Here is a 27,521-nt window from a genome sequence, read left to right on the forward strand (position 1 = left end):
GTCCATAGAAGAAAAACTTTATAATTAAAAAACCTATATCGACCAAATTTAGTCTTTAAAGATGAAAGTGAAGGAAATTGTAAAAAACCCTATAGAGACTAAAATCGTCGCAATAAGTCAATCTATAGCGACGCCTGTGTAGCGACGAAAATAACAGCCTGTTACGACGGATCAATAGCAACGACCTTGTTGCGACTAATTTTGGTCGCAATAGGTTACAGGCACGGAATTTCGTCGCGAAAGTATTTTTTGGGTCGTCGCTATAGGTCCGATTTCTTGTAGTGGATGAAGCCTATAAAAAGGTTTGAATTTGTTTTGACTTGTTTGACTTTCAAAGAAGTATAGTTTCAAAAGTATGAGGTTCAAATTGGATTTAATTTTTGGTGTTTAAGTTCTTACGTAAATACTGTTTGCATATTTTAGGTTATCAAATATGTTAATCAATACATTACATAATGAGCTTATAATTATAGCACATAATATATGTAATTAGAACTGAATACAAAAACTTATTCTCCAAACATGATATACATCAAAAGTTCAAATTATAAAACTATAAATCTCAAATTTTTAAATGAAAACATGAGAGCATAATATATATGTATGAAGATGACTCACATTCAAAAGACGTATAATAATTAAAATATTGTATAGTTATAAAAATAAAGCCAATATATAAGAAACTTATTCCCAATGCATGACATATTTATTATATCATGTGTATGTGTATGAGAATAATATACTAATAAATTTATAACGTTATTTTTTGTTTATTGAATATAACGTTACGTCAGCAGGACCAAAACCTTCTAAGCCATGCAAAGACGAGCCGATCGAGATGGTTGAACATGCTGATGCCACGGACGCCTACGACTTCCCTCCGATGTCGGCCAACATCCTTGACTTTCCCATGCTATCTATGGATGAGGTGTGTATTCAACAAAAATTAACAAACGTAAAATAACTTATATACAACTTATTAGAAGGTCATCAGTCTTCTTCGGACGGACATTAAATTAGGGATGGGATTTTTTACCAAAATACTGGTACCATATTGATGCCGTACCGTACCGATGATAAACGATACCGGTATGGAAAATAGATTTTTCGAAATTAGGTATCGGTAAAAAAAGGTATCGGTACTGGTATTTTTCGATAAATACCGGTATTAATACCGAATTTAATATTGATAAGTTTTTATGTTTTTTATTTTATATTTGAATTCTCCTACGTTGTTTATGGCATTTTAGATATGAAAAAAACTTCTTGTATGTATGCTTTACTTGGATTCGGAGTTGATGAATCAAGATTGTTATCGAGAAACCTTCTTGCGAGTTTGTTTAGATTCGAATACTATTGGAAATCGCCTCGACTGTAGACGTTAAAAAATGTTAAAAAAAATCATGAATCTTTTATTAAAATGTAAAAGTAAAAAAAAAAAAAGTTTTATCTTTAGTAAGGACTCAAATGTTAACCTCATAACAAGAAATGGGTGATTGCAATTCAATGGTATTTTTTTAGGTAAAACAATGGATGACATCAAAGCGGTACCGATGTGGTAAAGTACCGAAATACCGGTACTGATACCGGTACCGTACCAAAACCAAATCTATAAATACGGTATGGTAATCGCTATCCACATTTCCTCAATTTCGGTAACGGTATTTACGGTATCGGTACCGGTATCGTACACTTCCCTACTCATGGTTCCTATCACATATAAATTGATCCATAAGTTCACAAAAAAAAAAAAAAAAAAAAAAAACACTAAACACTTAAACAAAATAAACAATCATGTTCAACTATAGTCCGTAATTTCAATTTTAATTTTCAAACCATAATAAAGTCTAGAACAACAAAAAAAAATATCAAAACAACAAAATCATGCTACTAAAGTCTAGAACAACAAAAAAAATACCTCAAAACACATAAAAATTCAAATCCTTTAATATCTCTGTAACTATATTTCTCCTAAAAACCACAAAAAAATAACAAAATAACATAAAAAAACGAAGGTACCTCGCTAAATTTTAGATTTCAGGTGGTAGGGTGGCCGGAATCAAGCTTTTCCGGCGAGAATGCAGTCGCTGCCGTCGTGCCTGTTGACTGCTTTCGTGCGTCGGTTGATGCACGATCAGGAGAGAGAGAGAGGGAGAAAGAATTGGAAGGGGCGGTTGGGTTAGGTTATTTTATTTAACTTCAAATTTAATTGAGTTGGGTTAATTGGGCTTGGATTACAATGGAATGTTATTGGGCTAATGGCTAAATTGTTAAGTGAAAGTTATTGCGTTAAATTGTTAAGTAATGTGGTTAAAGAATAATTATATAAACTAGGTTTCAAAAGTGTTCCAATCAGGTCACTCAACATTCATTCTTCATTAAAATTAAGGGTTTTTTCATCCATTTCGTAGATAACTGTGGTGATGTGGATTTTTGTTTCTTTTTTCTCTTTTATTTGACGCTAATGTCGAGTGATGACGTGGATTGTAACTTGTTTTTTTAATTTTTAATGTAGTTAAATGGTTTTTATTTTTAATAAATATAATTTCATATATTAAAATAATTCGACCCCAATATCTTATGCTCCATTTTTCTCTTGACACGTGGAAAAAAAGACATGGCTCGATTTGAATGTTAAGTTATCTAATTATGACAAAAACGACACCAGTGACCTAATTAGAACACTTTTAAAACTTGGTTACTATTCTGTGAAATATTCCCTTATATAAACTAGGTTATATTATAATAAAATCAGTGTTTACATTTTTTTTAAATTCATAAGATTTTTTTCTAAGGGGGGCAGTTGAAAATTTCCAAGAGGTGCGGTCGAGATTTTGTGCGAAATTTAACCCTAGTTTTTTCTTTTACAAGGGTGCGGCCGCCCACCCATCCCTGTGGGTAGGTCTGCCAATGCTTACATATTTGAATTTGTTATATATTCAGTTATAACAACATAAAATTGTTGATTTCACTTACAATTAAAGTTGTTTTGCAAGTAGGGTTGTAATCGATCTGAGTGTCGAATCAGGTTGAGCTCGAGCTCGAACATAAATGAGTCGGCTCGGCTCATTTATTTTATCGAGTTGAAAAGTCGAGCTCGAGCTCGGCTCGTAAAATGTTGTTTTGCAAGTAGGGTTGTAATCGAGCTGAGTCGTGTCGAATCAGGTTGAGCTTGAGCTCGAACATAAATGAGTCGGCTCGGCTAGTTTATTTTATCGAGTTGAAAAGTCGAGCTCAAGCTCGGCTCGTAAAATGTTTGAGTCAGCTCGAGCCAAATCAAGCCGGCTTATTAGTTTTATCTATTTAATACAAATAACCGATAACATAAAAAATAAAAATAAAAGTAACACATATATCTATATATTATTTTTCAAATATTGTATAGACTAAAAGGCATATAAAAAGTATTATATGTATAATTTTTATTTATTTTTCCATATTTTTATATGTTATTGATTAATTAAAATTAAAATGTTAACCTTCAAGACCCTCCTAGGCATAGCTCGCGCTCGGCTCGTTTACAAAACAAGCCGAGCCAAGCTGAGCCGGCTCGTTTACAACCAAACTTTTTTCGAGCCGAACTTTTTTCTAAGCGAGATGTGAGCTTTTTGAGCACCCTTATTTGCAAGTAACTTAAGCTCTAGTGTGTAAAGAGACGAATATGAGGCACAAACATTGTCAACAAAATCACATTAATGTTTTGGAATAGAGTAATCATAACCATCCATTCCGTTATTTGTTTCATGCTAAGACCAGATGGTTTCGAGCATTGTTTTTGGCGTAGAGGCCTCAACCACGCCGGCACACTGTCTTGTGCCACGGCGTGGTTGTGTCATGGAGGGGAGGGGAGGGGAGGGCATGGAAGATTCCACCAGTGTTGTGGGGAGTGGAGGTGTGACGTGGAGCGATGGTATTGGTTGTTGTTTGGGTTTGTTGTTAATATTCGTTGTTGTTGTTTTTAAACGTCCACTTTCAAGCCCCTCTCACCCCCTGTTTTATTTACCACGCCTCCTTGCTGACGTGTTTGTCACGTGACATTTCATATCTCTTCTTCATGCCCTTCCACACCATTTAACAATTTAATCAAACGTCTAGCTTGAGGGCAGCCATATTAGCAATGTGTGTCTCTATATTATTATTTTTATCGCTACAATAGTTGGAGAGTTTTTAGACTTCGATAGTCGTCGTCATCATCAATTGTAAACTGTAAAAAATAATCAACATTAATATCGTACTTGCTTTTTTTATTCTTTCGTTGTGTATGTATATATACTAGTTTTATGCCCGTTTGTGTTACATGGCGGTAAATGAAATATTTCTCAGTTTGATAACATTTACGTTCGTGTTTTGGTTGCTTGAACATACTACTCATAACACGATCTTAATATAATATACATCGAGTCATAGGTAAAAATACGTTCATCATAGAGTAACTTTATTAAAGTTCAAGAGTAGTAGCGTTTGTCCACTAATAACAAGCGGTTACTAATCCCTCGGGTTGGTTCGTCACGGTAGAAAGGTAAAAAGGGGAAAAGGCTAAAAGATGAAATACTAAAAGGAATAAAAGTAGATGGACTAAAAATATACCCTAAGCAGAGAGACTAAACACGAAGATAAACAAAGTTAACCAACAAAAGAAAGTTTTATTAAAATAGAGGGCTAAACACGTATATTAGCGAAGTTGAAGATTCAAAAGCAAAATACGAAATACCACGAATAATTACAAAGCAATGACAAATGAACAGGTGTTAAGCAGGTGCCTAACACTATTTCCCCTCATGGTATTTGTATGATATATATAAACTAGGATTGCAACCCGCCGCATTGCGGCGGGGATTCTTTAGTTATAACTAAGTCAATCTAGGACCCGTACGTTATGTTAAACCTGTCAAACGGGGAAAAAATAGACGATGTAAAAACGTTCACCCACACACGCACGTTGCGTCGTGTTAACTCGCAAAATTTCGAACGAAACGTGAAAACGTTAAACCAAAGACGCGCGTTGTGATGTGTTAAGTCACAAAATTTAGAACCAAGCATAAAGCGAAAAAATTTGCGGAAAATGAAAACTATAAAGGACCAAAGTTGAAAGTAAAAAGTTATAAGGATAGATTGCAAAAGATAAAAAGTTTTGGGTTAAAAGTAAAAAAAAAAAACAAATAGTTTTGAGTTAAAAGTAATTTACAAATACTTTTGGGTGAAAAGTAAAAAAAAATCAATTTTGTGAAAAACCCCCAAAGCCAACGTTACGACAACCATATACATAACCATTTTTTCTTTGAAAACCCACCAAAGCACACCCCGCGTTGCGGCGGGGTGTAAAACGGTGTCAAATAGTACTAATGTCACACAACCGTCATCGACCACCAACACTGACTCGACCTAGGATATGCGTGTTGCGACGAACCTGTCAAACATGGAAAAATAGAGATAAAAACGTTGAACCACACATGCACGTTGCGTCGTATTAACTCGAAAAATTTAGAACTATACGTAAAACGAAAATTTGCGAAAGATGAAAAGTATAAGTGACAAAAGTTGTGAAGTTAAATTGCAAATAATGAAAAATTTTGTGTTAAAGTTAAAAAATAAATTATGTAGTGTTAAAATTATAAGATGTAAGAACCTTTGGGATAAAAGTAAAAAAATAAATTTTTTTTGGTAAACACCCAAAGCACAATGTACAAGTGATAAAGCAGAAAAAAGTTACAAAGTTATATATGGAATAATTAGTATTAATTATCAAATATATAATACTACTCATTATCTTAATATTATATAATTATATAAACAATAAACTCGAATTCCCTTAAGAGCCTAATCAAACTTAATCTAGAAAGAAAGTTCGACAATCGTCTTACTTATCAACAAGCTTGATTTAGTTAAAGCGTTTAATTCCCGAACCACCCCACTTGATTGCACCGATTTGTAATTTGGTCATAAGAGGTCGATCATTCATCATAGTAACGTTTAAGTGTGGGTATGTGGCATGGTTTTAGAGAAGTGTGACGTTTGGGTTGCAGCATGGCAATTTTAAAAGCTAGGTGGTGATTTTATATATGACGTATTCTTGTTTAAAATTGGTGTCATTGACTCACGGTCAAAGATGTTAACGTGTTCAAACCAATATCTTTTATCATTTATGTATAAATATTAATAGTGAGTTTCGAAAATATATAATATAACTGGTTTTTGCTTCGTCAGTGTTACGGGACACGAAACCGCATATTTCTATCTCATAACATGTATGTCTATGTTTCGGTTATTTGTACATACTACTCATAACAAGATCTAAAAAAATTACATCGAGCCAACCTATTAAAACAAAACACAACCATAGTTTTGTCAACAAAAAAAAAAAAAAAAAAAAAAAAAAAAAACTAAAACGAATTTTACACTGGTGGCAAAATCGTAATTTGACAGGGAAAAAAATAAAAACAATGACAAAACTATAAATTTGAGCTGAAGGCAAAATCGTAATTTGGCTAGAAGAAGAAAAAACAAAACCAATGACAAAAATGTAAATTTAAATGGGGCAAAATCGTAATTTGGTTGGACCACTGAGGTAGTGCCAAGCAGCTACTACCATATTTTTGTCAAAAAAAAAAAAAAAAAAAAAAAAAAAAAAAACTAAAACGAATTTTACACTGAAGGAAAAATCGTAATTTGACAGGAAAAAAAAAACAAAAACATTGATAAAACTATATTTGAACCTTGGGTATAATCATATTTGACTAGAAGAATAAAAAGTCAAATCCAATGGCAAAACCGTAAATTTAAACGAGACAAATCATAATTTGGCTCGGGAAAGTGTCAGGCAACTGCCTGAGACCATATGTGTAGTGAGGTTTAAAGATCAAGCCCCTCCTTTAGGCGTAATGTGATACGTAGTATCCAGTCAACAAAGGGTATTATAATGGTTGAAGTTAAAAAGTAGTATAGTGGCATAATGCCTCATAACCTCTCATCCAATAATTATACAATTATTTAATTTTAATTTCTTTTCTTTTTTAGAAAAATGAAACAAATTGTCGCAACCCCCGTCCCCTAATTACCCGGGAACCGGCGGCCGCGGCCAGTTTCGTTGGTATCGGTGTTTATCACTTTGGCAGCGGAATTTACATCAGTGCTGTCCAGCTGGGGATAAACCCTATTTTATCAATGGGGATAAACCCTATTTTATTTAAATAAAAACATCTCTTTATTTAGGTAACTTTTATAGCAACTTTTCCAAGCCTTCAGTGCTGTCAAGCTGGCTTCTATTTGGCTTTCACATTTTGTTACCTGAAACGCGTTTAAAAACATTTTGTCAGTGGGAAATACTGGTGAGTGAATCCCATTTTAATCAAGACAGGTAAAACCGTTTTATAGTATTGAGGGCGGTCACGCAATTACATTTGTTTCCATCTACTTTAATTACCACCCACGGTACTGTCAACCCGACTTGTGGTCATGTTACTACTCACAGTGTAGTAACAAATTTTGTATACAAAACCCTAATATACCGACGATAATTGTAGAATACAAATACTCAATGACTGTTTAATATAATGTAAAACAATTGATGTTTTGTAAAAATAGTTTGTAAAAAGGTTCACAAAAAAGAGATTACTCACATAGCTGTCTTAGGGTTTTCCTTAAGGATTTCCTGGTGATTATCTATTAATTACACAATGCACACGCGTTAGTATAATAACCCAATATTTACATTAATAATACCCTCCCCGAGACAGAATTCCAACGACTACGTCGGGCAGAACCTCGACAGCCGTTACGGAACCTTAGATCAATCGGGCAGTGTATCTAATACATAATCGGGGGTTATAATACTTACAACGAGGCAGAACTTCGTTATTTAGGGGGTATTATGTCCGGGAATTATGTATACTATGCAGAATTGAGAGAGAATTCGAAAAGTTGAGCGATTGGGACTGAGGCCGATGCTCCCAATTTATAGGAGCTGATCATGACTTCCTCGAGGCCCACGTAAGCCGAAGGCTTAGCTTCGCGGCCCACGACACAGGGGGAGTAGGGCCTAGCTATGACCAGTCAACAGTATAGGTTCGACACACAACCCGACACGTGGTAGCACCAGGTGCGCCCTGACCTTGAGCTCTCGCGCCCCGCGTAGAAGACCACTAAGGTCTTCGCGGCCCTCAAGCGACGTAATAAAAATTATTTTTATTTTATTTTTAATTATATAAAGGTATTTAGGGTTAAATCTCGTATACGGAGTGTATTTTAAGACGTATAGGGGCACTTTAAATATATTACGGGTGTCGGAAAAAATTTTGGAGGGTTGTTATACAAATAATATCTCATTAAATAAAAAATTACATTAACATTAATTAAAATACTAGAAAATAAAGACAAAACATTCAAAAGTACTAAAAATAAAAACATACGAATGCTTAAAAAATAAAGCTCTAAAGTCTGTATTTGTCACGAATTTGTTGCTTACGAATTTGTGCTAGACGCAAGGCATCTCCTTGGAGGTGCTCGATAGATTTAGACAAATACTCGATGTCTCTCTCCATTAGCCTCACTTCTTGGATCGCGACAAACTTTTTATTTTTGGCGTCCTTTCTTGCAATGTTTCCAAACGCCTATGCCCAAGGTCTCGTATATCTTGAAGTCGTCGGTCCATCTTCTCGAAATCTTGTTTCATTTCGACACCCGTTGAAGACGACTCCGCCTTTCTCCCATTTCCACCATTTCTTCTACCGGGCGGTCGAGGCAAATCCATTTCCTCCTTCTCATAATCCACATTATTAGGATTGTTCAAATCGACATTTCAAGCATTGGAAGTGGGCGTTTCGGATCAATCGAAGATGAGGTATTGGACCGTTTTACCATGCGCATACTACTAGACATCATGGTCGGTACGTTGGCCCACTTAGGACTTGCACGTAGAAGCTCTCAACACTTCATGTATGTGAATGTCCCTCACATTGAGTTGTACTCCTCCAACGCTTTTGTTAATATATCTGTGTCCAATGTTGCAAAAAATCGGCCTAGGCGGTCAATTAATCGGCGCCTAGGAGCTAGTCGGTGGGTTACTGCCTAAATTTAAGCTAGTCGGTCAAAAAAATCGGTTATGGTCAAAATCGATCAAAGTCGGTAAAAGTCAGACAAAATCGGTAAAAATCAGTCAAAATCGATAAAAATCGGTAAAAATCAGACCAATCGGACCCATGTTTTTTGACCCAAAAAACCCAATTGAAACCTGGCCCATGGTTTAAAGCCAAATTTTAGTTATAAACCTATTTTAACATTTAAGTTTAGGTATTTTAACATTTAACCCCCTCTATCCTTCACTAGTTTACATATGGTTTCTAAACTTTTAAATTTATTAATGAAAACTATAAAGTTATCTCCTAAACTTGTAAATTTTATTAATAAAAAGTATAAAGTTATATATATATATATATTTGCAAAATTATACTTAAAAAGTCCAATCCGATTAATCCCTATTAATCTCGATTAATCCCTAGGCGGTACCTCACCGCCCGACTAGCGCCTCGCACCTTCCACAACATTGTCTGTGTCGCTTTCACCGCTACACCAATTGTCCTTCGTACGTTGGAAAACCTCTAGAAACCCATGGCATTTGCCATTTATATCGGTTTGCTTGCTTGATATTGAATCCTTGTCCCGATATTCCCCTTTACTCATAAGATCGAAAAAGTTTGCTTGATTATTTCCCAAAAAATGGGTAATTTTTAATAGTTGGCGACAAGAATTATAAAATATATTATTATACTTTATTTTTAAAAGTAATTACAATTTACAACAAAAAAATAACACTTAACAACTTCGAGATCCTCCGATATGTCGAGCCAAGCCCATGACAGCTTGAACTTTTCATCATTTGACCAAGGTTAGTAGGTCTTTTTCGCCCGAGGAGTGGTAGCCTCTTTTTTTATCCGATCGTCTTCCACGCTGAGAGGCCTCGGGTTTGCGCTAGGCATGTGTCTCCCGGCGCCATCTCAATCTCGGGCTCGTCTTCGTATTGGGAGCCATATGCATCCCCCTAGTTGATGTTCATATTTGATGCAAAACCGAGTTGCCATTGAAAGTATTGTTGGGGTACAATCTCGATAATTGAAGGTTGGTAGTGGTTGGGTGGTGTTCGGGAGACACGAATTTGGATTGGTTGGCTGAGATGGAACACTAAAAGGGGGCAGAATGGATACATGGTATGTTTTTATAAAAAAAAAAGAGTGAGAGGATGTAGAAATGTGTTTAAAATAGTGTGTTGAATGCGGATTATACATGTGTTAAATGTAAATAATAAAAATGGAAAACATTTTTTTATTACCGTTGCATAATGGCTCTTTTTTGAAAACTACAAATTCACCCGGCGTTTTCACAATCACGCTAACACCAAAAATCCAAAGATCATGCCGCCAAGGGGCAGTGTTGTGGCGTGATCTTTGCCACTTTATGCCGCTTCACTTGGCCACTAGACCCGGTGTAAGAGTGATTTTCCTCTTTTGTATATTAAACTAGAAGTTTATTAATTTACTTTCTAATTTCTAATCACAAGTCGCATGGAGAAACATATTGAGGATTCGGGAAGAGTAATTGGTGACTGAGTCTACCTACATTGTGTGTTTTGTGGTGGATGTAGGTATTTGCATGTGAGTGTGTGTTTCAATTTTTAGATGAATGTTGTGACTTTGTATGTGCATTACAACTTCACAATGGATGTAGTAGGTATTTGTGGGACATATATCATTTGCATTCACGCGTAAGACGGATGTAGGTAATGTCTCTTGGGCAGAACGCACTATAACATCAAAGAGGTTAAAACACCTATCATGTATATATCCTTTAAAAAAAATAGTGAGCTTGATTGGTTGCTTTATAATGCACTGCCTACCTTACATAGTTTAGTCTTGTCAAAGTTTTGAGGTCTGAAAGTAGTTGACTTTTAGCCCAAGATTCTTGATTATTATTATTATTATTATCTTCCATCATCAAAGCTCCTAATTGTGGGCCTCGCTTGTTAAGAGGAAGCCCAACACCAGCAATCAAATCCAAACAAGGTTTCTGTCATCTTGCTAATAAACAAAGAAACCGATCCTCCTTGTCAGAGAAGGTAGCTACATTAATTTAAATGATGTTAAAATAGTACTAATTAAGCTAAACCAATTAAGTTTTAAAATCCAAATATTCGGTAATTGATAAGGAAAAAAAATTAAAAGATTTAAGAGAGTGAAGATGACAAAATTCTTGGTCAGAAATATTTATTACAATGATAAATAAAAATATAAACTACAAATTTAGTCCCTTAACTATTCTTAACTTATAATTTCAATCCATTGTTAATAAAGGATATGAATTTAATGTTTTTCCTACACTAGCATGTTAGTTTTTCATTTTCTCACAATTAGTAACTTGTCTTTGGTTCCCTCTTGTTTGACCATACTTTAAGACCTAAAAAATTTGCATTATTTTCCTAAGGCCACGTGGTGTGGTTCAGCGCCCCCTGCCACATCACCTTCATAGTGTCCCCAACATCGATTTCAGACGTTATGGTGCAAATTGCCAAGCTTTTAACGAGCGCCAATAGTAACATTTGTGGGGCCCATTAATATTATACTAGAAATGGTAACAATTCAAAAAATATATTCTATATAAACCTACACTTTAAACCATTCTATATACCACACAACCATTCTCCAATTTCCTTTTCCTCCCCATCTTTCCCAAAAACAACGACATTAACGTGTTTAGCCTGAGCCACCCGTTTTTTTTGCAAATCATCAACTAATGGACCCTGACAACCCGTACCGAACAAATCCACAAACGGATGAGGTCGAGTATCATCCGATAATGCCGCAAAATTCTCCACGACCACTGTGACATTTGTGCTCTTATAAACACTATACGATGTAGAACAATATCAAATATCAATGAAACAATGTGTTATGATCCCAATATTTGTTTATTTGTGTATGACAATTTCACGATTCAATTTTAGTTCGATTTCAAGCTCTAAATCACTTTTTGGAAAGTTATACACAAACTATTACGTAAATGTGATCAGTTTAACGCGACAAACACTCCGGCATAGTGACATAATCTTAACGTACCTTAAATAACCTTTACATCACTTAGAAATAAGTTTTTGAAGGGTTTGGTATGGCAAAAACAAGTTTATTCGATCACAGGGACTATTTGCGACAAACTGCAAAAAGTCTGCCAATTCGTATAACAACGTACACTCCGGAACAAGATCATAAGCTAAACATACCCTAAATACCCTTAACATAGCTTAGAAATAAGTTTTGAGGGGTTCGGTATGCGAAAACACGCTTATTTGATCATAGGGACTAAAAGCGTTAAAACTGCGAAAGTTTGCATATACGTGCATATCTTGCGTTCTGACCATATCCGGACATCCAAAAATTTTTGTAATCACTAAAATATTATATTTTAGTTATAGGAATGCAAAAATACCATTCGTCGCGCAATCTTGATCGTTTTTGCTTCCGTTCAAGTTTCGTCGTAATTAACCGAAAAACGCGATCATACGACCAAACGAACCGACATCCGTGACATTTTTTAGCATAATTCAAGTTAAATATACTTTAACTTCATCATGGAGCTTGAAAATGGGGTTAACGGGTGTTAGAAGTGCCAAAACGCAACGAATCAAGCTCAGGGACCAAAGCTGCCAACTTCTAAACTTTCTGCCCATGCTGGCTGCTTACGGCCCGTATGCAGCAGGTCCTTGCGGTCCGTAAAGCTTGCCCAGAACCTGTTTTTACATTAGCTCATTGTTTTTCATGTGTATATGCCAAGTTTATGTAATCCCCAAGCATCAAATCTGGTCCAAACACTTGTAATCATCTCCTAAAGCCTTGCTAAGCACACAATACACTTGTCATCATCCTATGCACTCTTGATTCCTATAAATAGCAAGCACCATGAACACCATAACTTGCTCATTCATTCTTTTTTCTCACATCTGCTTTACTTGGAGGCTACCACTTGTTGGAGGCTTCCTAATTGAGTTTTCTTAGTCATTTTTTTTCAGTCTAGAACACTTGTAAGTGTTCTTTCATGTCTTGTTAATTATTTCAAGCTAAAAAGTCAAACAGTGTTTGACTTTCAGCTTTGACCATGATTTGGTCAAGACAAAGTTCGTTTGAACTTTGCAACGTGAGCGTAATCACGATGGTTATAGTCTCTTGCAACTATACCTACTGATTACCACGTTGACTAGTCGAAGTGACGAGTCGAAGTTTCAGTCAAAATGCACGATTATGTGCATTTTGCGACGAAACTATTTTCGGGTATCAAAACACTTTGTTTTGATATCAAATCAGTTTTCTAACTTAGTTAAGCATGTTTTAACATGTTTAACTCGTCAGTTTTAGTTTAGTGCTTATTTAGGGTCGTAAGTCAAGCGGTCTCGACAACCGCTTAGACTTTCGAACCCGACCCGTTTGGTCGATCATTAGGATCCGACCAAACATATATTGTGACCATAGTTGTATTGGGAATAACCTTCTGAGGTTATACCTTATAGTCACTTCGTTTAATTAGTTGTATGATAGGTAGTTTATATGCCATAGGAAAATGACTAAAATGCCCTTTTCACGCATAATTTGAATTTAAGCATATGTAACTTAAATTTTGACACTTAAACTGATTATGCAACATTATTAAACATGTTAGGGCATATAATACTTATCATAGGGCTAGTTAGACCATCCGAACGCGCATTTGCGCAAATGACACGTTAAAGTAGCATAAACTAACTTAACGGGTCATAACGGGTCAAAAGCACTTAGGATAGGTTTCAAATCAGAATGTAGGCTTTCTTAAACCATATTAGATGAGTTCCAACACTCATTTGGTTTACAAGACCTCATTCTACCCGATCTCCCAATTTAGGTACCGATTTATTAACATAGTGATCCGATACTAGGTGCCACTTGATTCCTTGATTTCCCGAGCTTTGTTAGTTCACCTAATCGAGGATACCTTGCAATCTCAAGTGAGTACATAGTTCCATTATTTTACTGCTTTCAATTGTTTTGGGGTGATTCATATGTGCTAAATGATTTCGAGTTTTCAAAAAACAAATGCTAAGGTTTATATTAAACACAACGATTTCAATAATGTGGACGAACTTGTTGGTGCATTGATACATAACACAAATGACATTCATTAGCTTTGGCCAAGCTGACCAGTAGTATGTTATGGTACCATAAGATCTGACAAATCCCGTTATCGGACTATCGCCATGGTTATGGGGTAATGTGGGTAACGACAGAACCTAATGATTTTAACAAACCCTTTGGTGGTTTGTTAGTCGATTAAAGATACCCTTTGGTGGTATAGACAAGTCAAAACACAGGTTTGAATATGTTCAACGAGAACGACCAAAAGTTAGTTTTCAAAATTAAAACACGGACGATTGAACGAATGGTTTTATGACACGAACGATTGAACGATGGTTTATAACACGAACGAGTTGAACGATTTGAACGATTGGTTTTGATAACACGAACGAATGATAACACGGACGAATTGAACGCTTTTGAATGATTTTTGGACGAATGATTTCAAATGTCACGTAACGAGGTTTACTTAATGATATAAACCATACGAGTTTTATTACAAGAACGATTTACAATTTGGTTTTAAAAAGCAAATGTTTTGGGTCAAGATTCATGGCAACGAGGTTTATAAACTATAACCAACTTGTTTTAAGTTGGTTAATCATATTGCAATACAAAACACTTTTCAATACACGATTTTTTCAATTATCGACTCTTGTAGTCGTACGAGGTATTGCAATAAGTAAAAAAGCCATGTATTTGATACACTCACAAAACCTATGTACTCGCCGGCATTTTTATGCTGACTTTATTTTCACATATGTTTCAGGTGCTGTTGTTTGATGATGATATTGATGCATGCTCACATAGGAACGGATGAGGCCTTAATGACTTAATAACAATAAAAGACAATATGTTTGTGTTTTGCTTTTAAATATCAAGACAATGTAATAAACTTAATTAAATAAAACGAAACTTCAATCCATGTGTTGTGAAACAATGATTCTGTTACGACACTCCCCGACGTTTCCACCACGGTTTTGTTGTTTTAACGCGGTCGGGGTGTGACAATCACCGCATCCATCATCATTGGTACCCATACCCGTTTTCTTCTACTATCCCAATAAATGCCACAATCCTTGTAAAATTCTCCACGGTCCTCACATACGTTACAATCATCACAGTCTGTACCCAAAACCCAACCGACTTCTTCTAACAAACGTAGACCCAGTAAGAAGGATCCGGATTACGAATGTGCTCTGAAGTCAGTCGAGAGATGGACTCCTACCAAAGAACTAGCTTTATCACGAGCGTGGCTCGATGTATCGGAGATCCGATTGTCGGTAATATTATTTTTTCTAAATTAAATTTGTCTAGTATTAACAAAACGTATAATATTTTTTGTCAACTAACTGTATAATATTTTTTAGTAGGAAATAATTAAGACCAAATCGTGTTTTGGAGACGTACATGTGAGAAATTTTTCGCCGCTATAAACCACGGTGAATACCATACACCCGATTCGTTCTCTGGCAAATGGACGACAATGCGAACAAAAGTCTCCAACTTCAATAACATTGTCAACCATCTTTCGAACAATCGTGTACGGGCAAGCGGTTCAAATGATGTAGAGGTCATGACCATGGCCCATAATGAATATAGAATCCATAATGACTCCGACTTTACAATAATACTTCATTCGGAGCTTCTTCGAAAATCTCCAAAATGGCATCTTGTACCACCATTTAAGCCAACAGTTCTGGCCGATCGTCCAAACTGTCGAAGACGAACTCTAGCACACCCTAACCGACCCCGTCCCAAGGTGTGTCAGATTCTTGTTCCTATTTAAACCTAAACGATGACATGATGGCTTTGTTTTTGAAAAACCACAACCCTTGTCATGGCCACCCGACAGAGATTGAAACAAGGCAGCAGCAAGGGTTCGAGCAACCTCCTTGACAACAACAACAACTAAATCGTTTTTTTTCTGATCTTGCATCATTTCACTTTATACTCCACAAAATGTAAAGTTGCTCCAAGTTCAAGTCATTTTTTAATATTAAATAATGATACACAACCCTATTTTGCAATATGATGTAAAGTGCACGTAAATATAAAACTAGAACCATTGACGTTCATATCTCAAACAACTTATAATCCGATAAAATGAATCAATCTTCTCAATTACAAGTAAAAATATATAGGGATAGATTTACACCAACCAAAACGAGCCAATTTTCACTAAACGTGTTAAAACTTCTTAACACCTTAAGTACTTGCATGATTTCATTTAAAACTTCTTAAAATGTAAACCTGCACCAAGTTTAAGCCATTTTTCAGATATTGCATGAAGGCGTAAAGTGCACGTAAATATAAAGTTAGAGGTTCTAGCGACGTTCATTTGTAAGACTACTTAAACTTTAAAAAGACGATTCAATATTCTTTATGCATGTTTTAAAATGTAAAGGGATATATTTACGCCAACCAAAAAGATCCAAGCTTTTCACTACACATGTCAAAATGTAAATGAACAAATTTACACCAATCGAAACAAGCCAAGCTTTTTCACTACACGTCTTAAAACTTTAAATACTTGCATGATTTCGTGTAAAACTTCTTAAAATGTTAACATGACCCAAGTTTAAGCCATATTTCATATATTGTAGTGTCAGATAATGATACATAACCCTATTTTGAATGAAAGTGTAAAGTGCATGTAAATATATTAGAGGTTGAGTTTATGTTCATCTGTTAAACGACTTGAATTCCGATAAGACAAATCAATATTCTCTGTATACATGTTAAAATATAAAGGGATAGCTTTACGCCAACCAAAATGAGCCAAAGTTTTCACTACACGTGTTAATATGTAAATGAACAGATTTACACCAACCATAATGATCCAAGCTTTTCACTACACGTGTTAAAACTTCTTTAACACCTTAAATACTTGCATGCTTTCATTTAAAACCTCTTAAAATATAAATATGAACCAAGTTTAAGCCATTTTCCATATTGTAATGTCAAATAATGACACACAACCCTATTTTGCATGCAGGGGTTCACGTAAATATAAAATTAGAGGTTCAACTGACGTTTATCTGTCCGACGTCTTAAATTCTGATAAGACGAATCAATATTCTTTGTACACGTGTTAAATGTAAAGGGATACAATTACGCCAACAAAAACGAACCAAGCTTTTCACTACACGTGTTAAAACGCAAATGAATATATTCACGCAATCCAAAACAAGCCAAGCTTTTCATTACACGTGTTAAAACGTAAATGAATAGATTCTCGCCAACAAAAACGAGCCAAGCTTTTCATTACACGTGTTAAAACGTAATGAATAGATTCTCGCCAACAAAAACGAGCCAAGCTTTTCATTACACGTGTTAAAACGTAAATGGTTAGATTCACGCCAACCAGAAACAAGCCAAGTTTTTCACTATACATGTCTCAACGTAAATAAACAGATTTACTCAATAAAAAACAAGCCAAGCTTCTCACTAATAGATTTACTCAATCAAAAAACAAACCAAGCTTCTCACTACACGTCTTATAAGTTACAACGTGAACATACAAAATTTTAATCAAACACTTTATATATGAAATAATGAAAATCTAAATTCTTCATTAAACACATCAATCATGTTTACAAGGTCACATAGATTTGTCATTTGATTCAATCACAACATGTTGCAAGGTCTTATGGATCTGATCTGACTTACATTCTTTAAACGGTTTGTAAGACCATGATAGATGACAGATAAAAAGAAGATATATTTTTATTCATAAAATGGTTGAAAGGGTAATAAAATAATATTGTATCCAGAATACAATAGTATGTTGTAGATTTAGCAAAATTACAAATATAAAAGCATTAAATAATTAAATATAATAACAGCAAAAGAAGAATGGAAGTCAATGTTGTAGAAACATTATAAGAAAAAGTTGGTGCAGAGTAATTACTACTCTTACCAGTCACCACCACCACCATCCTCCAACTTTATATATTACATTTTCATGGAGAAATCACTAACTTTGGTACTATTTAGCTTCTCCTTCAACCACACTCCCAGTTTCAACTTCATCTCCATGTTCAACTTCCCCCAATCTCCCTAACACACACTCACACACACACACACAATCACGTACAGATGAGGTGCAAACAGCACTACACCGATCACAGTAGCACCGTCGGCGTCTGCGCTTCATGCCTCCGAGAACGCCTCTTCTATCTCGTCGCAGCTCAAGAACACACACAATTACATGCTCAAACTCAATCTCAAACCCTAGAAGATCGAAATCGCAATTTGGAGACGCATCCGGTGTTTCCTCGCTCCGTTTCTCCCTACATCACTCGCCGGAAATCCGATACTGCTTCATCGACTAGCAATCAACGTAAAGGCGATACGAATCGGCACCGTAATGTTCCGGATCAACGGTTTTTCAGCACGCCGCAGGTTGGAGGTTATAATAATAATAGTAATAATATATATAATAAACAGAAGAAGAAACACAGTTTTATTCGGTTCAATTTGCTATCGAAATTATTCAGATCTAGAAAACAAAAGGATCCGGAATCGGATTCGGATCCTAGGTTTTCGGTTTCCGATTCTCGTGGATCATGCGGTGGTGGTGGTGGTGGTGGTGGCGGTGATAGCGCAACGTCGGCAATGTCATCACCGTTTAGGTTTTCAAACATCAGGACGGGTAGCCGGAAGAAACAGCCGGTTTGTGTAACCGAGTGTTCAACACGCGCCGGAACGGTGATGCGGAAGCAGTACTGTTCCGATCGAGGCATGTCGCCGGTGAGGTTATCGGATTGTGGCGGTGTAGAAGATGAGTTCTACGACGGATCTAGCGGTTACGAGACGTGTGAGTCACGAAAACAGACGCCGTGGAGAACGCCGGCGCATCCTACCGTCCGCCGCGGCGGCATTGGAAGCTTCTGTTTAAGTCCGTTGGTTCGAGCTAGTCCTTGCAGGCTTTGGAGCTTACCGGCGGCGGATGGTGGCGATACCAGAGCTCCGGTGAAGCCTCACCTGTCAAACACAAAGTCATTCTGTGCTAACAGATCAAGGAAGCTTGCTGATTTTGGGAGATTTAATTCCAACCGTTGATTTCGATGACTGTTAAAGTACGGTTTTGCCCTTCTAAGTAGTGTTAGTGACTGCTTGGTAGTGAAATTCCGAGAAATAAAAAGAAAAAAAAAAGATTTTGAGGTTTTTCTTTTTTTTTTTTTTTTCTAGTTACAAATCTGCACATGAGTATACCTTTTACTTTGTAATTACAAATTTGGATATGAGTATATTATGTAATTACAAATTTGCCCTCTTGTTTAATTCAAGTCGTTTGTGGGGCCAGCCGGGTAGGTGATCATTAGTGAAGGTCTATCTCCATTAAATTTGATGTATAGGAAATAAATAAATTTTAATGGTTTTAACATTTAGTGAGGGTATAAAACAAAGTAATGATTAATTTGATTATAGAGTTAACCATATACTATATTTGTTTTTTTTTAGAAAACAAAAGAGTTGTATAAACTTAAAGAAACAGGTGTAGAGTTAATTATATGCTATATTTTTTTTTTTAAGAAAATAAAAGAGTTGAATGTGCTTAAAGAAATAGGTAAGCTGTGGTTAATAGAAGAGGGGGTTTTAGCTGGAGCATAGTTTTCGATAATACGAGGAAGAAAATGAATCATTTATTTTTATAGTATTAATTTATTTTGAACATATAAAAAATGATTTTTTTTGTAATATAAAAAATGATCGTAATACAATGTTTATTTATCTATTATGAAATTAAAAAAATGAGCAAATTTAGTTTATTTATAGTATTTATACATGTAAAAGTAATATGTACGTTATATCATATACACATGTGTTGATAAAAATTTATAAATTAAAAGGAATATATGAACAAGTTAGTTTAATGTTCTTTTATAGATAACAATACATTTGCATGTAAAAAATAGAAAAAAAATGAACTTTGATAAGAAAAGTACCAAACAATTTAGTTTTGTTCATCTTTTTGTTATTATAATAACTTAGTACCAAACAATTTATCTGTAATTTTTTAAATATAAATGTTTTTATGATTCTGATAGTTTCTTACTTAAAATATGTTTACTAGTTAGCATCAGTATAATCGTATAGTGTTAGAATTTGAATTTTGTCTAGTAATTAAAACCGTCTTTGAAAATGGATAGGTATTTATTTAAGAAGAGGCTTTATGTCATTTTAGGCTGGTAGATTTGATGTAGTAAGTGTGCATATAGCCGTTTTGTACCTAAAACTGGGAGCTATTAAAAACATGCTGTTTATTTATAAATGTATAGACGACACGGGTTTATTGAAAAACTTATTGTTTTATTTATAAATAGTTAGCATGTTAACAATGTTGTAAATCTATATTCACATATATAATAATATTAACAAAACGATTTACGAAGGTTTGTGTATATAAATCCGGTTGGTAATAAATAGTTCATTTGATGGACCAGATAAAAGAAGACGTTTTTCTTTGGATTTGTAATAGGGCGAATGTTGGGTCTCCCTTATGGGAGAAGTGGGTCTGGTTCGATGTAGCGGACATGTTATAAGTCCCCGATCTTTTCCTTTTTTGTCTTGTTGTTTTTTGTCCCGTTTTGTTTTTCTTCCAGTTCCTTGCTGGCCCTATATATATATATATATATATATATATATATATATATATATATATATATATGGCCAGGATCATTTCAGAACCATAAATATTTACAGAACTCGCACAACTCCAAATAAACAATCTTTTTATTTATATATTTTTATGGTTAGGATAATTTTATCATTTATTATGTGTATTTTTACGATTACATACATGTTAAGAGTAATTTTATCATTTTTATATGTAATTTTATAATTACACATATGTAAACTAGTTATTTTACATATATGTAATTAGTTATGACACATATATAATTTTGGCAATTAAACACATGTAAACTACTTTTAGCATGTATGTAATCAAAGAAATACATATAATAGATGATGAAAAGATACTAAATACAAAAACTTATATATAAAATAATTGTTTATTAGAAGTTCTGAAAGTTCTGTAGTTATTTAGAGTTCTGAAATGAACTCAACCATATATATATATATATATATATATACAGGATAAAGATCCGTTAGGAACCACCCTTTATTGCGAGAACCGCGAGAACCAGTGTGAACACATGGCAATTTTGTAATTATAATATGTTTAATATAAAACACGCTCATTCCTTTTTTTGTCACTGTTCTCCATTTTAGGGTTTCAAGGGGTTTCATCAGTTCACAGTTTTCACAAGTGTAGAGACGCATTCACGGTGGTTTCACGGCGGAGTAGAGGCGTTCATGGTGGTTTTCACGGCGGCGTCACATATTTCACGGTGGTGGCAGTCGGCACAGTGTTTACGGTGGCATATAGCGTCTTCTGATTCACCAGGTATCGATTCTCATACATCTATTGATCCTTCTCATACTTTGTTCCTCCTGTAACCCTAATCGTGTCATTCCTCCTACCATTGTTCCTCCTGGAACCCTAATTGTGCCACACTCCTCGATAATTCTGATCGTGTTTCCCTAATTACGAATGGAATACTCGATTACGAATGGATTGGGCTAAAATATTAATACTTAGGTTGGTAGTTCATTGTCTTGGTAAATATAAACGAACCGTTTTGACAAAAGCAATGGCCTTGGTGCACCTGTGGTCAACATAGTAATTTTGCTAATTCTTGTGATACTAGATTTGGTTAATTAATAAGTACTTTTCATAAGAACAATGATAAGGGAGATAAACACCCCTGTAGACATCTAATGCTGTAATTAGAAGTCTTAGTTAGGTTGAGTGATTGGATCAACTTGATGCAGGACTGTATTACTGGTTAATTGGTGTAAAATTACCAGATTTGAAGCAATGGTAAGTAGTTTTTTGTACCAGAAATGATTAGGGAAATAAATATGTTTGATTCTCCAAGGTAATCGTGTATGAACACTTCTGTAAATGTCTACTGCTGCAATTAAAAGTATTAGTTAGTTTAGGTGATTGGATAATTATGTTGCTCAAAGTTAGATACCCCTATAGACAATTTTTGCCCATGTTACCCTCCATTAATGATGGTATCTCATTTTGTTTTACCTTTAAACTTAGGAGATACTTGTGATATTCTTTATTTTTCTTAAGTATCTTTTTTTATCACCTAGACATATGCACCAAATTATCCAGATCTGATGATGACTGATGTTGTGTACCTTGGCTTAGTAGTTCCATAGGGTATTATATCAGCTGCTCTTCATTAGATAAAAATAACCTTTTAAAGTTTATGTAACACTAATAAATAATAAAATGTTTGTGTTAAGCCACCTGCGAAATTCGCAGGTTCTTAGACTAGTATATGATATATGATTATGTTCTTACTACAATAATATCGATTATAATACGAATTTTGGAGCACTACCCTCAATTATATGACGAAATTGAAATGTTTGATGGTAAAATCGATATGACGAACGGTTTATCGTGTATCGTTATCGCTACTGATGTAATCGAGACGAAGACGACGAAGACGAAATACAGAGAACTGCTAATGCTTGAGAACTGAGAACTGCTGATGTAATTCGAGTGTCAGACGTGATTCTTGTATAAATACACCATCCTGCACATGTGCATCACTTTACCATTACCCTATAACCATCACCAATAATCTACATCCTGCACATGTGCAGCACGTTACCATTATCCTATAATCATCACCAATAATCTGTTTATCATTTATACAACATTCTTACCCATAAGATTTACCTTATTAAATATCACTTTTTACCATTTCTTTATTCACTTTTTAACATTCTTTCTATATTTCAGGAACATTCATACACAATGAAGCTGCTACCATTGCTGCTGGAATTCCGTACCCCCCCTAATGATGAAACCAATTCTTATTCCGATGATGATAATGATACTAATGAAGATACATATGATGATTCTGAATACCCTTCACATACAAATGTACATGAACAACCCCTTAGACGTTTATCCAGACGTCATAATGCACCCAACCATCAAAAATTTAATTAAGTTCGTCGTCAAAATATTGATCATTTTGTTTTATTATTCGTTTTACGTTTAATCTAAACTGTTTACATTCAAGTTGCTCACCTACGTTGAACTGTTGTTTACACTTAATTTGAAACGTCTGCGTTCATTTTGATTATGTTGAATTACTCTTTACATTCAATTTGACCTACACGTTTACGTTGAACTACTCGGTTAAAGATCATTTAAACTATGTATTCCGATATTATGATTACAAATTCCGATGTTAATGATTGCACTTGCACTGTTTATGATGGCACTTGCACGGGTGCTACTTTTTTTTATCATTCACATTGTTATTGTTTCTACCAATGCACATGTGCATACATGAATATTTTACCTACATATAACCCGTTTCCTTTACATATACATCAACATATGTAATGTGGTACCCCATACATAATAGGGTACCACATACGTAATATCATATGAACAAATATACAATATCTTAAAAAATACATATATTCATTACTACCATGTTTATTGTTTTTTATTAATACACAGGTGCGTTACTAACATTAACACACTATCACACAACTTTTGTATAACAACAAGTAAATATAACACCCTTATCATAAGGAATCACATAATCCGAAGAACAATCGTTATTACACATATGCATCACCAGCATATACTATACTAAACAAAGTATGACATCCTAAATTAACAAATGTTACCATTCGTAATACATTATACAATACCAATATGTATGTTATATCAAACTTTGCACATGTGCAATACCAACATTACCTCTACCAAACAACATAATACATCATATATTAAAAGACATGATCATCCGTATTGCATGTCCACAAACTACCTACACATAACATTTGCTTTAGTTCACAACCTCACACCTTCTGCTCTTCTTTCCAATTTATATGCATCTTCCAACACTCCTCATGTTTCAATGCATCTTCGTCTATCGTTTTCCGATAATTTTTCATCCGTCAACCTATTAATCAAATACATCCTTGTTGTCAATCCATGAGCAGTTTCGAATTTTTTTCCTGCATACATTACATCAATTATTTCATGTATGCACATGTGCAGTAATCATATTACATACAATATGTACAATGCTTATGTTTTAAGGTAATAATGCACGTTTACATATGCCGTAATACATTCATATTAACTTAATCTGACAAAATATGCACATGTGCATGCATTAACATGACTGACCTTATCAACAGGTTTGTTTCAATAAAAAAATTAACCCTTACCAAATCAAAATTCGTATTACCACCAATCATATTTAACATCAATTAGTAACAAAACTATTATGACAAACTATGCACATGTGCATAACTTTTTTTTAATGCAAATGTTATTCATGGAAGCTAACCTCCAAAACAGAGGCGGTCGAACCAACCACTACAGCAAATTGAAAAACAACAACTCAACACAAGAACCTAAAGACCGAAAACGAGCAGCTACCTTATATCGAACCTACACCATTTTTCCCAACTCACGGACCTATTTTTGGACCGATTCTTATACCATAAAAAACCGATGGACTTAAGGATAATATCTCCGGGAACCTTTTATTGTTCCTGGCTAACCATATACACCAATTTGTCATGAACATTATGCCATATAAAGCTTCTTTCACTTCTCTATCCAGATGGTAAAACTCAGAGGCAATTACGATATCTTTAGCTGAAAACAGAATAAAAGGACTCACCTTGCACCACTGACTGATGTGATACCAGACAGTTTACGCTACCCTGCACGAACAAAGAAGGTGTTCAGCTGTTTCTTCGCCATCTTCACACAGACAACATTTCACGTCTCCGCCCCAACAGTTCCGATCCCAGAGTGAAGTCAGCGTGGGAATATGATCTAAAACCTCCATCCAAACAAAAATATTGCATTTTTTTAGGACCCATTTCGACCATTTCACAACGTGCCTGCTGCTGAAATCGGAGCCGCTATACAGGAAGTTCTTGACAGCATTGACTAAAAAATTAGAGTCATTACCTCCCAACCATTCCCAACCATCTTTGCCATCGGACAAAGTGACATTATCGAGGAGCCCGATCAACTCGTGTCATTACAGTAATTTTTCGGCAGAGCTTGGGTTTCTCGACAAATTCCAAACCCCCATAAAGTTTATATTATCCTGATTGTACTTGTCACACCCCGACCGCGTATAACATGCAACTGCGGCGGAAAACGTCGGGGAGTGTTGTGAACAGAATTAAATTGTTTCATAACCATGGCAAACAAGTTGTATTTTATTTATAAACAAGGTGTTACATTGTCTTGGAAAGAGAGTACGGAAATCAAAACATAATTAAGCTAGTTCAAACTTCATTTTTAGGCTCTAAGGCACAGGTCCGCCCTAGAATCATGATCATCGTCCTATGGAATAGCTCCTGAATACACATGTGAAAGTAGGTACGTCAGCATAAAAATGCCTGTGAGAAACATAGTTTTTGCGAAAATGGGATTCATGACTTGAGCTTAAAGAAATGTTTAATAACAGTCAGTCATGAACCTTGTAATTTGTTTTGCTTTGTAAACCATTTGAAAAACGATAACATCAATCGATATGTATAGATAAGTGCAAGGTTAAACGAATAACCAAGTAAAATGAGTTGAATAAGATAAGTTGTTTATGAAGATAATGTCTTGTGAAGAATATGTTATTTATGTAAAATGTAATGTGTCTAAACTGAAATGACTTAGATAACGTCACGATATGTAATATTATACAAACATTTATATATAGGAAGTACCAGCGGCGTATCCACCATGTTTGTATCATATTACATACGCCACGTTACTTAAATCATCTACCCAAACCAATCCACCATGTAAATTGTTCATGTGTAAACCAAATGTCAAGTGTTATTGTAAACCATGTCAAATGTTTATGTTCAAATGTAAACGACCGAATGTGTATGTCAATGTCGACGAATTTATGTTCAATGTAAATCAGGTAATATGTATCCCAAAATGTATCATGTATGGTAAGCGAAATGTATCAACTTAAACCATATGTAAACTGCACAAAACAAGTCGTTGAAGTAACACGTGGTTTAAATCAACGTTATGTTCTGTGGAAAAATGCATGCTCTATTGATATTAACATTTATGTGGTATTGTAAACTATGCATACATCCAAGCCTTGAGACTGCGGCGATAAACCCTTAAACAAATTAAAGGTTTATCTAAGTTATGTATATCGAATTCGGTCATTCCTTCCAGTCCTATCAAACCCAGGACTTCAGGAATGGGAGTTGTCAATTCCTATGGTACCACTACCTACTAACGAACGGCGTAGCTAATGTTAATGAATGTATTGTCCCATGTTAAACAAACCAAATGTCATAACAAAATGAAGGCATGTGCCCATATGCTGAGTAAACATATGCAGCAGAAATGTGCATGTAAATCAATGTGTCCATATGCTGAGTAAACATATGCAACAGAAATGTTCATGTAAATCAATGTGTCCATATGCTGAGTAAACATATGCAACAGAAATGTTCATGTAAATCAATGTGTCCATATGCTGAGTAAACATATGCAACAGCAAATGTAAAGTAAATCAATGTACTAAGTATGCACACAATGGGCATACATAGCATAAAATGTAACGAAATCATGTACTATTATGTACTAATGAGCATAGCAGATATACGATGTGAAAACATGGAAAGCATGAAAGTAACAGATAGGCACATGTGTTTCACCCCAAAACAGTTTGGAAAACAGTAAAAGAGGGGTTCAATGTACTCACCTGAGATTGCTTTGAGTTCCTTGTATAATAACCAAATAGTGCTAAAGATCACGGAATATCAACGGCACCTAATAGGTAGCTTATGTTAATATACCGGACCGAATCGGAAGGATCGGACAGTACGCGGGTTCGAAAACCAAACGAGTATGGAGACTCGTGTAATATGGTTTAACAACGCCTACATACTAAAATGAAATGTAACCTAAGTGCTTACGGTCCATCACGACCCGTTTAGGTAGCTTACGCTACCCTAACGCGTCATTCACGTAGAACGCGTTCGGGACGCCTAACATTGCGACCACAAGGTATAACCTCGGAAGGTTATAGCTATGGTCACCTAATATGTTTGGTCAGATCCTAAAGATCGACCAAATGGGTCGGGTTCGAAAGTATAAGCGATGGTTTAGATCGCTTACCTTACGACCCTATATAAGCACTATACTAAACGTGATGAGCTAAGCATGTTAGAACATGCTTAACTAAGTTTAGAAACAGGTTTGACATCAAAACAAACGGCTTTGATGCCCACGAGTAGTTTGGTTACAAAATATGCAAGAAT

General features: G+C 35.1%; 1 protein-coding gene across 1 annotated transcript; it reads left to right on the forward strand.

The window, feature by feature from the left end:
• The first annotated feature begins 18,242 nt into the window (after window positions 1-18,242).
• On the forward strand, window positions 18,243-19,208 carry LOC110933734. The gene has a single exon (XM_022176940.1). The coding sequence runs from the start codon at window positions 18,243-18,245 to the stop codon at window positions 19,206-19,208; it is 966 nt and encodes a 321-aa protein (XP_022032632.1).
• The last annotated feature ends 8,313 nt before the right edge of the window (window positions 19,209-27,521 follow it).

Source organism: Helianthus annuus, chromosome 4 (assembly GCF_002127325.2).
Source record: "Helianthus annuus cultivar XRQ/B chromosome 4, HanXRQr2.0-SUNRISE, whole genome shotgun sequence".
NCBI lineage: Eukaryota > Viridiplantae > Streptophyta > Magnoliopsida > Asterales > Asteraceae > Helianthus > Helianthus annuus.

What these genes read in the sequence shown, in the direction of transcription:
- LOC110933734 (XM_022176940.1), top strand. Translation starts at nt 18,243, where the DNA reads ATGAGGTGCAAACAGCACTACACCGATCACAGTAGCACCGTCGGCGTC.